Source organism: Eurosta solidaginis, chromosome 3, assembly GCF_040869045.1.
Source record: "Eurosta solidaginis isolate ZX-2024a chromosome 3, ASM4086904v1, whole genome shotgun sequence".
NCBI lineage: Eukaryota > Metazoa > Arthropoda > Insecta > Diptera > Tephritidae > Eurosta > Eurosta solidaginis.
In genome coordinates, this window is record NC_090321.1 from 232,120,513 (window position 1) to 232,132,590 (window position 12,078).

Below are 12,078 nucleotides of genomic sequence, written 5' to 3' on the forward strand. Positions count from 1 at the left end.
AGTTGGCAGCGCGTTTTTTGTTTATAAAGACATCTCCGAACATCTCCCAACTAGTTGACATCTCTCAAACAGCTGTTTTTTGTTTTCATTTTAATTTTTGTTCTAACTTGTGACATATTTTCGGCTGCTGGTAGGACCAATTCATTGTTTACTATAACCTAATTGGTTAATACGACAAAATTGGAGTCTAAGTAAATTTCAAATGTGTGTTAAGGATCTATATGTAAGTAAAGAAACAAAATGTGTACGAACATGTTTATCCATTACCTGAAAAAAAATCGGATAATAGTCTAGTGAGGGGTCGCTGCTAATACGCTACCAAAAATATCGAGTGAGGTGTCAAAAGACGCGTATTAATCTCGAGAACAATAATCCGAAGGCGGAAAAGAAAAATTTTATCTCTGTCTGGAGATATTTGGGTAATAGTCTAGTTGAGGGGTCGATGGCTAATATGCTACCAAAAATATCAAGAGAGGTATCGAACGATGCGTCTTGATATCAGTATTAATAATCCGAAGGCGGAAAATAAAAATTTTAACGCGTTCAAAAGATATTAACGAAAAACCAAAAAAAAAAAAAAGAACCGCGGGTACCTCCGAAACCGGGGGTCGGATCCATGGAATTTTTGCGCAGAACACCTTTCTGCGTTGGCGGCCTTCGGCCGCGCTTATAAAAAATAACCCTGGGCTACGCCATGCCAAGTCCGGGTGTGTGGTATAACCGTGGCTACGGCCACGGTGATGCACAAATTTTTTTGTGGGTACGAACACAACAACAACCACATGGAAATCGCCAACTTCAACTGCAAATATCTCCGGACAGAGATAAAATTTTTCTTTTGATTTTTCTTTTCTGCCTTCAGATTATTGTTCTAAAGATTAATACGCGTCTTTTGACACCTCACTCGATATTTTTGGTAGCGTATTAGCAGTCGACCCCTCAACTAGACTATTACCAAAAAATCTACACAGGAAGCATTCTTTATACAACACTGCTGTGGTTGCTAAATGTTGAGAAAGCTGTGGAAAGGCGAGCGCTATGTATAAATACCTTTTCTTTATTGTAAAAGAAAGATACTGCGAGTAGAGACACGAGGACAAATCTAAACCAGAGGTAGTCATCTAATTTACATCCAAAAGTATCTATCGGGAGGTGCCAAGCACGCGTTTTGACTACAATAAAAAGAATCCGGAGAAAAATTTTTACTGCTTTGTAATTTCGTAATTTAGTTGTACACACACTTCTGCAAAAAGGTGTTCAGCACGGATTCTACTTTGAGCCCCAAACCGGTGTTAGACGCACCCAAAGGAGGCATTCCAGGGGTTGATAAGCGCAGTTAAGAGCTTTATAGTTTCACAGCTTCCGCATCCCAATTGTCAACCGCACCTACACAAGGCAATATATAGCTTCTCCAACCCAATTGGCAACCTCACCTTCGAGCGGGGAATCCCGTTTCACTAACAGACGAGGCTCTGGCGACCCCAAACTCCTCATGGAACTTGGGGGTGGGGAGGGAGGGATGGCCTGCAGGTTCAATGTGGCCATATAAATCGTTCCCGAGATGGTCGGGCCAGCACCTTAATGGTGCTGTGTTACCGGAGGGTATCGGATCTGTATCCGACAAAGGACCATCACATCGATAAAACTCCCCAAAGCCTTCGAGGAGTAACCTAATCGCTACAACAACAACAACAACAACAAGGCAAAGAATCATCAACATCGATAACACTCTCCAAAACTTTCGGGAGGATATGTATGGCTATAACATAAACAACGTACCCAAAGGTAATTTTATCTACGCGTGGCCGAAGGCCTGTCTTAACGAGGCGAATAAAATACCAAATAGATTCAAGGGGTTGTGTAGAGCAACCCTTTCAAGGTGTTGCCAGCGCAATATATAGTTTCTCCAACCCAATTGTCAACCTAACCTCACCTATCCGTGGCGAATCCTGTTTCATTAACAGCCGAGGTTCTGGCGAACCCGAACCCCTCATGGATCTAGGGGGTGGGAGGGCGGTGTGGCCTAGAAGGTCGCATGTGCTCATAACAAATCGTTCCCGAGATGGTCGGGCTTGCTACCGGAACTTACCGGATCTGCATAAGGTAAAGGACCATCAACATCGATAACACTATCCAAGGCCTTCAAAATAAGTTTCTGTTGCTGTGTTAAAGATAAAGACACTCACCTAAGGCTTTCGATGTTGATGGTCCTTTACCGGATATAAATACGTGGCGAAAACTAGAGCTAGCGCACAAGGCGAATATAGTATAGATTCGCCTTGGTTTGCACCAATGTCCTATTACGTTTGTTATGAAGGGGTATCCTATAATATTGGGTTCAACATAAAAGCTGCTCTATACCGCCAATAACCACAAAACAATTCCAATCGAACGAAACTCTAATATAAGCAGAACGAATCAACAGTATCATATAAAATGGTTCAAATCCATTTTATACTACCGACCTATAAAGTCTGTTTAGATAGCAAAGTAGTATCGTGGCATAAAAACTCTTTGAACTTGACCAATACAGGGTTATTAAAAAAATAAATTTAAAACTGACAGCGGCCCACGATGATCCCCCAGCGGATTAGGGGGCTTAGAACTTACACGCGGCAGGTATGCCCGTAAGAGGCGACTAAAATACCTTGTTCAATGGGACGTGTAGCGTAACCCTTTCAAGGGGTTGCCAGCGCAATTTATAGCTTCTCCCAACCGAATTGTCAACCTCGCCTACCCGTGGCGAATCCAGTTTCTTTAGCAGCCAAGACTCTGGCGACCCCAATTTCCTCATGGATCTAGGGAGTGGGAGCGCGGGAAGGCCTAGAAGGTTTCATTTGGGCATACTAATTCGTTCCGGAGATGGTCGGGTTAGTATCTTAATGGTGTCTGCTACCGGAACGTACCGGATGTGCATCCGGCAAATGGCCATCAATATTCGATAACACTCCCCAAAACCTTCGGGGAGTGTCCTTATCGCTACAAAAACAACAACATGATCCGAACAAAAAAAATAAGCCTTAAACCTTTTCAACAAGGGCAGAAATTAATTCGTTTAAAAAGATCATTTAATAGCCCGTAACCGCCTAGGCGATTTTGGCCATTGCGTAATACGTTACGGCAGGTTTCCGTTGCGCGATAACTGACACCAAATTCGATATCAAATCTCCTCCAAGAGCTTTCCTATGGGAAAAGTTCGGTAATTCTATGCGAAAGCACGACACCCTTAATAAACGTCCATGGGGAAAGGTGTTAAAAGGTGCACTTTGGACACAGGACCTCGGATCGGAAAGCGGAATCTTAAAATTTTATTGCAGTTAAGAGATATTTGCAAGAGAAATTGAAAATTTGCATATGGTTGTTGTAATTTCGATAGTTTTGTTGTAACCACAAAAAAGATTGTGAAGAAAAGCAATATTGAACCCACCCAGGGTAATTTTTTATAAGCGCTGTCGAAGGCCGCCATCGCAAAAGGTGTTCTACGCAAAAATACCATGGATCTCACCCCCGTTTCGGAGCGGTCCGGGGTATATGTATATATATATATTTTATATTCAGAAATAAAATTTTCTTTTGGCGCTTCTCCGATATTTTTGGACTTTTATTTTCTCTCGACTACTTCAAGAGCCATCAGAGCCATCCATTTTATATATTAAAAAAAAGAAATTGCTATTCGTCTAAAGTGAAGTTAAGTAAGAAAAACAGCCAGGGCGAATTTATACTGAATTCGACTTGAAAACAACAAAAAAAATATATAAAAATAAATACAAAACAAGTAAGGAGGGCTAAGATCGGGTGTAACCGACCGTTACATACTCAGCTGAGAGCTTTGGAGACAAAACAAGGAAAAATAACCATGCAGGAAAATGAACCTAGGGTAACCTTGGAATGTGTTTGTACGATATGGGTATCAAATGAAATGTGTTAATGAGTATGTTTAGTTCTATAGGTGGACGCCTTTTCGTGATATCGCCATAAAGGTGGACCAGGGGTGACTCTAGAATGTGTTTGTACGATATGGGTATCAAATGAAAGGTGTTAATGAATATTTTAAAAGGGAGTGGGCCTTAGTTCTATAGGTGGACGCCTTTTCGAGATATCGCCATAAAGGTGGACCAGGGGTGACTCTAGAATGTGTTTGTACGATATGGGTATCAAATGAAAGGTGTTAATGAGTATTTTAAAAGGGAGTGGGCCTTAGTTCTATAGGTGGGCACCTTTTCGAGATATCGCCATAAAGGTGGACCAGGGGTGACTCTAGAATGTGTTTGTACGATATGGGTATCATTATTAATGAGTATTTTAAAAGGGAGTGGGCCTTAGTTCTATAGGTGGACGCCTTTTCGAGATATCGCCATAAAGGTGGACCACGGGTGACTCTAGAATGTGTTTGTACGATATGGGTATCAAATGAAAGGTGTTAATGAGTATTTTAAAAGGGAGTCTGCCTTAGTTCTATAGGTGGACGCATTTTCGAGATATCGCCATAAAGGTGGACCAAGGGTGACTCTAGAATGTGTTTGTAAGATTTGGGTATCAAATTAAAGGTATTAATGAGGGTTTTAAAAGGGAGTGGCTCTTAGTTGTATATGTGAAGGAGTTTTCGAGATATCGACCATAATGTGGACCAGGGTGACCCAGAACATCATCTGTCGGGTACCGCTAATTTATTTACATATATATGTAATACCACGAACATTATTCCTGCCATGATTCCTAGGGCTTTTGATTTCACCCTGCAGAACTTTTTCTTCTACTTAATATGGTAGGTGTCCCACCCATTTTACAAAGTTATATTTTGCGTCAATAAACCAATCCAATTACAATGTTTCAACCCTTTTTTCATATTTGGTATAGAATTATGGCATTTTTTTAATTTTTCGTAATTTTGGATATCGAAAAAGTGGGCGTGGTCATAGTCGATAAAGTGAGTTCAGATAAGTACGTGAACTAAGTTTAGTAAAGATATATCGATTTTCGTTCAAGTTATCGTGTTAACGGCCGAGCGGAAGATAAGACGGTCGACTGTGTATAAAAACTGTGCGTGGCTTCAACCGATTTCGCCCATTTTCACAGAAAACAGTTATCGTCATAGAAGCTGTGCCCTTACCAAATTTCACAAGGATTGGTAAATTTTTGTTCGACTTATGCCATTAAAAGTATTCTAGACAAATTAAATGAAAAAGGGCGGAGCCACGCCAATTATGAAACTGTCTTTTATTTTTGTATTTTGTTGCACCATATCATTACTGGAGTTTAGTGTTGACATAATTTACTTATATACTGTAAAGATATTCAATTTTTGTTATAATTTGACTTAAAAATATTTTTTTTAAAAAGTGGGCGTGTTCGTCATCCGATTTTGCAAATTTTTATTTAGCACACATATAGGAATAGGAGTAACGCTCTTGCCAAATTTCATCATGATATCTTCAACGACTGCCAAATTACGGCTTGCAAAATTTTCAAATTACCTTCTTTCAAAAGTGGGCGGTGCCACGCCCATTGTCCAAAATTTTACTAGGTTTCTATTCTGCGTCATAAGGTCAACCCACCTACCAAGTTTCATCGCTTTATCCATCTTTGGTAATGAATTATCGCACTTTTTGGGTTGTTCGAAATTTTCGATATCGAAAAAGTGGGCGTGCTTATAGTCCGATTTCGCTCGTTTTAAATAGCGATCTGAGATGAGTGCCCAGGAACTTGCATACCAAATTTCATTAAGATACCTCAAAATTTACTCAAGTTATCGTGTTTACGGACGGACGGACGGACATGGCTAAATGAATTTCTATTTTCGCCCAGATCATTTTGATATATCATCTCGATTAGTTTATGCCGTTACGGATTACCGTTATGCGAACAAAGTTAATATACTCTGTGAGCTCTGCTCAGCTGAGTATAAAAACAGCCAAGGCGAATCTATACTGAATTCGCCTTGAAGGCAACAAAAAAAAATATATATATATAAAAATAAATAGAAACAAATTTTAAAAATTATCGTAAATTTTCGTACTGAATCAAGGCGAATCCATACGAGGCAACATTTTATTGTACAAGGCGTTGTATGGAAAGTAAACAAGAAGGAGTAATCAGCTGTTGGGATAACAATACCTGGTACTGAATTCGCCTTGGTACTGATTTTTTTTATAACACTACAAAAGATCAATTTCATGGTTTTGTTTTTTTTTACTCTTTTGCATTACAGATATTACAGTTCAGAAGTGATAATATCATCTTTAAGAACAAAAGATACAAACTTGTCAAAGGTTATTTCCCTATCAAACATTTGCATAGAATTTAAATAACTTATTCTTAAAGTGGACACATATTCTCACACACACGTCTACATAAATAGCGTGATGGTGCATCAATGAGATCAGCACTATACTGAAAATACATTCCATATACCGAAAATATCATATCATTTTTAAATTGTTTCTTTAAATGGACAGTATCAAAAAAATATTGCTTATTAGCGGAAAAAGAAAATCTGGTAAAGATTATCTAGCTAATACACTTAAATGCATACTTAATGAACGTTGCCAAATAGTGCGAATATCAGAACCCATTAAATCTGAATGGGCTAATCGATTGAACCTCAATTTAGAGGATTTACTTAGTGACGGCCCCTACAAGGAAAAATATCGTAAAGATATGATAGAATGGAGCGATTCACAGCGTGCCAAAGATTGTGGCTATTTCTGTCGTACGGCAATGTTGAATGTAAAGGCAGAAATTATAATCGTAAGCGATATACGACGGAAAACAGATATTAAATATTTTCGCGAAACATACGGTTCAATAGTATTTACAATACGGATTGATGTTGAAGATCGAATACGTGTTGAACGCGGTTGGATATTCAAAAGCGGTGTCGATGATGTTGCATCCGAATGTGATTTAGATGACTTTAAGCAATGGGATATTGTGTTGCAGAATAATTGTGTAGCTAATGGAGAGGAATGTATTAAGGCTATACGAATGCAATTTAATATTTAGTTTTAGATTAAGAGTAAGTTTAGAACATTTTAATAAGCATAGGTTAGGTTAGGTTGCAAGGGCTGAGCTGGACACTATGGTAACAGCTCACTACTTAGGCCGCCAATGGGCCCATTGTAATGTCCTATACGGGCTCAAAGAGGACCCCTACCCTGCCTAAAGCGGGTTGTTGTTCTTGTTGTTGTAGTAGTGCTTCGCCCCACTCAATAGGTGCGACCGCTCACAGATTGTCATCAATATCCTCTAACGGGAGTCCAAGGAAACTTGCTGTTTCAACAGGGGTGGACCATAATGAAAGGGGTGTTAGAGGCGTTGGTTCCACGCGCCTAAGGCGGGTCGAACCACTTCATGGAATTTATATATTTTCCTAGAGCCTTGACTTCATAATTAGAGACATCAGCAAGGTCATGTAGAAAAGGTTTACCAAGGATGGCCAACCTACGCCTACTAAGCGTTGGACAATGACAGAGAAGATGCTGGACACTCTCCTCCTCTTCTGTACATCTACAGTTGCGACAATAGTCGAAGGCCGTTGCCCCAATTCTAGCACCATGTGTGCCTATTAAACAATGCCCTGTTAGAACCCTTATCAGGGACGATAGAACTGATTTGTTTAAAATCAGAAGCGCTCTTTTGCGCCCCTTGTCATATGAGGGCCAGGTTAGCCTGGATGTCTCACACGATGATATGGCTGACCATAGTCCATTTGCAATTCTTATAGTGCTTGTGTTCACACGAATCCTGAAAGTGGCCATGGGTATACCTACCGAGTCATTTCCCGGAAGGATATGGTCGGTGGTGCCTCTTGTGGCCAGCTCGGCTGTTGCCTTCAATATAATAAGCATAAGAATAAGTTAAATTTTTATATAGCATTTATATAAGAACTCATCAAAATCAGAGTAAGCATAATAGATAACATATTTGTTGCAATATAAGTTGTTTATCTTATTTTAATTGTCTTATTAAATATATACAGAGCTTACAACGTAATGACGTTCCAGTTAAATTAAACAAAAACAATAAAGGTATTCACAAATTTTTATTTTCGATTTTGTGCTAGAGTTCATTCTATACGTATACGACGACCACGACGTAACTTAACTATTTCCTTAATTACTTCACGCAATACTATAACCATAGCTAATATATCGGCGCATATAAGCATATTAAACACGTTATTCCAACCGCTTTGTGATACTAAACCGGCAATGAAAGGACCTACAGCGGCACCTAAAAAGAAAAAAGAGATAACATATGTATTTACATTGATTCTAAATTTTTAGAAGATCACCCAATGTTAAAAATAATAGCTAATAAAAGGTGGGGATCGTGAGCAACTTTAACGGTTTCATTCTGTATTGCGAACGATAGCTGAGACGAACGATTCGCCTCCAAACGATTTCGTCTAGCAATGGTATACTCTATCACTGTCGTTCTCCCTTTACGTTTCTTACTTTGTGTCCAACAGGAAGGCGAAAGCAATTGTCAAATGATATGCCCATCGTTTCACACAGTGCAAATACACTAGTGATTCGTCTCTGAGGCGAAATGAATGTTCGTTTTGTAATAGAGAATGAGGCCCTAATACCTATATGACTTTATTTTCTCTGTATTTTCCTTTATATTTTTTGTCGCCCTCCCTCCTAATATGGTTTCAGCACTGGTGTAAGGGTGTATACCATCAGCCCGATTCTAGATATTCCCTCGGAATTTCGTTCTCGCGGATTTTTTATTCCTGCGGAAAAATTTCTCCAATTCTTTTCTCATAAGGAGAACAATAATTGGGGAATAGGAATTTCGAATTGTCTAAGCCAGCTGTTTTGTCAATTGAAATTTCGTTTCTCATTTTGTTTAAAAAATAAAAAAGTTTAATTATTGTTGCGAATTTGTTTGAAATTAAGAAATAAAGTATAAACAATGCACAGTATTGCATTTCATGTGGTATTCACTGAAATGAGTAATGAATTGGTGCCACAGCAACATCAACAGAGGAGCATAAAAAGAAGAAGACGGCGGGATAACACAAATTCGCTGGAGTTGCCTGCTTCCATTCAGCAAAGCAATTTTCTGGCGGCCAAGTCGAGTTAAATTCGTCTTTCGTCATATGCCAAAATCTATTTAAGCCTTCTTAAAAAATCCTTGCGCAATTTCTGGATGGCTGCATCAAATATGCCGTTCCGTTGATTATGATATACTTTTCGACTTAAAATAAAGAATATTGTGGTTGTTGTTATTGTTGTATTAACAGTGAGAATATTGTGGTAGAATGTAAATAAATATTTTAGCACAAATTTGTACAAATAAGTGTTCTTTCTTAAAAGAACCAATTTCCTTTAACTATTTCGATGCATTCCCTTTAATTTAACAAGTGAAAAAACTCCTATGAAATGGCAGAAAAATCTCCCTCTCCCTCACATTCATAATACCTACTTTTCTCCCATAACCGGTTTCCGCTTTTTCGAACATTGTTTAAAATAGGAGGAAAGGGAGAAGTGAAAAAACTCACAAGGAATTTTTATTTAGAATACGAGGAATGGGAGAAGGGAAAAAACTCGCACGGAATTTTTGTTTAGAATTGGGCTGTATATTTCTTTTCCTGGTTTTTTTGTTTTTGTATTAACAGTTACAAAATTTTTCTTTTCATTGTTGAAAAAAAAAAAAAAAGATTTGCGTATTTTTTTCTACACAAGTTTTCAGTGCAATGATTATTAGCCGTGTTTTTTTTTACAGCGTATAGTTTACGTTTTCGCGTAAAAAAAACGCTTATCATCGTTCGCATGATCTGGAAGTCTCCCATCCATAGTACTCCAAGGTAGGACATAGATGTAACTATTCTAGATTGCATAGTCCAGAAGATAATTATAAACATGTAAAATAGATTTAAGTTAGGCTTAGGAAAGCCGTAATAAATAAATACATTACATTACATTAGATAATGCTTAGGAGACCCATCTAGCGGCAGTGGTTAAATAACTACCTACAGAACAGGGTGTAGCTAAAATCGGAGACACAAACCTCTGGTGGCTATAATTCATATCGTATAGCTCATCAGTTGCGATCAATAGTGGACACGCCCCAGGTGATACATACAGGCCCGACGAGAGAGGGGGATCCCCCCCACGCCCGGGGTTTCTCAGGGGGCCCGCGATTTAGAGGTACTAAGAAATTTTGAAAAACAACAAGGCCGTGGGCGCTGATGGATTGCCTGCGGAGCTATTCAAGTACGGCGGCGAGGAGTTGGTAAGGCGCATGCAGCAGCTTCTTAGCAAAATAGCAAAAACAAGTAAGGAAGGCTAAGTTTGGGTGTAACCGAACATTACATACTCAGTTGAGAGCTATGGAGACAAAATAAGGGAAAATCACCATGTAGGAAAATGAACCTAGGGTAACCCTGGAATGTGTTTGTATGACATGCGTATCAAATGGCAGGTATTAAAGAGTATTTTAAGAGGGAAAGGGCCATAGTTCTATAGGTGGACGCCTTTTCGGGATATCGTTATAAAGGTGGACTAGGGGTGACTCTAGGATGCGTTTGTACGATATGGGTATCAAACGAAAGGTGTTAATGAGTATTTTAAAAGGGAGTGGGCCTTAGTTCTATGGGTGGACGCCTTTTCGAGATATCGATATAAAGGTGGACCAGGGGTGACTCTAGAATTTGTTTGTACGATATGGGTATCAAATGAAAGGTGTTAATGAGTATTTTAAAAGGGAGTGGGCCTTAATTCTATAGGTGGACGCCTTTTCGGGATATCGTTATAAAGGTGGACCAGGGTTGACTTTAGAATTTTTTTACGATATGGGTATCAAATGAAAGGTGTTAACGAGTATTTTAAAAGGGAGTGGGCCTTAATTCTATAGGCGGACGCCTTTTCGGGATATCGTTATAAAGGTGGACCAGGGTTGACTCTAGAATGCGTTTGTACATTATGGGTATCAAACGAAAGGTGATAATTAGTATTTTAAAAGGGAGTGGGCCTTATTTCTATAGGTGGACGCCTTTTCGATATATTGCCATAAAGGTGGACCAGGGGTGACTCTATAATGTGTTTGTACAATATGGGTGTCAAATTAAATGTATTAATAAGAATTTTAAAAGCGAGTGGTGGTAGTTGTATATGTGAAGGCGTTTTCGAGATGTCGACCAAAATGTGGACCAGGGTGACCCAGAACATCATCTGTCGGGTACCGTTAATTTATTTATATATGTAATACCACGAACAGTAATCCTGTCATGATTCCAAGGGCTTTTGATTTCGCCCTGCAGAACTTTTTCATTTTCTTCTACTTAATATGGTAGGTGTCACACCTATTTTACAAAGTTTTTTTCTGAAGGTTTATTTTGCGTCAATAAACCAATCCAATTACCATGTTTCAACCCTTTGTTGGTATTTGGTATAGAATTATGGCACTTTTTTCATTTTTCGTAATTTTCGATATCGAAAAAGTGGGCGTGGTCATAGTCAGATTTCGGCCATTTTTTATACCAATAGAAAGTGAGTTCAGATAATTATGTGAACTGAGTTTAGTAAAGATATATCGATTTTTGCTCAAGTTATCGTGTTAATGGCCGAGCGGAAGGACAGACGGTCGACTGTGTATAAAAACTGGGCGTGGCTTCAACCGATTTCGCCCTTTTTCACAGAAAACAGTCATCGTCCTAGAATCTAAGCCGCTACCAAATTTCACAAGGATTGGTAAATTTTTGTTCGACTTATGGCATTAAATGTATCCTAGACAAATCAAATGAAAAAGGGCGGAGCCACGCCCATTTTGAAATTTTCTTTTATTTTTGTATTTTGTTGCACCATAGCATTACTGGAGTTGAATGTTGACATAATTTACTTATATACTGTAAACATATTAAATTTTTTGTAAAAATTTCACTTAAAAAAAAAAAAAATTTTAAAAGTGGGCGTGGTCGTTCTCCGATTTTGCTAATTTTTATTAAGCATACATATAGTAATAGGAGTAACGTTCCTGTCAAATTTCATCATGATATCTTCAACGACTGCCAAATTACAGCTTGCAAAACTTCTAAAATACCTTCTTTTAAAAGTGGGCGGTGCCACGCCC

General features: G+C 38.7%; 2 protein-coding genes across 10 annotated transcripts in view; one reads left to right on the forward strand and one right to left on the reverse strand.

Annotated features, from left to right (window-relative positions):
• The first annotated feature begins 88 nt into the window (after positions 1 to 88).
• Positions 89 to 8,051, forward strand: Pmvk (Phosphomevalonate kinase). Of its 2 annotated transcripts, none has more exons than XM_067775524.1 (2): positions 89 to 223; positions 6,209 to 8,051. In XM_067775524.1, the coding sequence occupies exon 2, from the start codon at positions 6,448 to 6,450 to the stop codon at positions 7,000 to 7,002; it is 555 nt and encodes a 184-aa protein (XP_067631625.1). In that variant the 5' UTR covers positions 89 to 223; positions 6,209 to 6,447; the 3' UTR covers positions 7,003 to 8,051. The 2 variants fall into 2 exon arrangements, with proteins under 2 accessions (XP_067631625.1, XP_067631626.1); XM_067775525.1 differs by lacking the exon at positions 89 to 223 and adding an exon at positions 956 to 1,113.
• The window catches only part of MFS16 (major facilitator superfamily transporter 16), a 29,891-nt gene continuing 25,835 nt past the window's right edge, over positions 8,023 to 12,078 (reverse strand). For all 8 annotated transcript variants that reach the window (XM_067775507.1, XM_067775514.1, XM_067775508.1 and 5 more), the window contains one exon: positions 8,023 to 8,232. In XM_067775507.1, coding sequence (XP_067631608.1) covers positions 8,066 to 8,232 — 167 coding nt within the window. In that variant the 3' untranslated portion in view covers positions 8,023 to 8,065. The remainder of the gene's footprint in view (positions 8,233 to 12,078) is intronic.

Bases quoted from the DNA above. Each gene is read 5' to 3' on its own strand.
- Pmvk (XM_067775524.1), top strand. From the start codon at position 6,448: ATGGACAGTATCAAAAAAATATTGCTTATTAGCGGAAAAAGAAAATCT.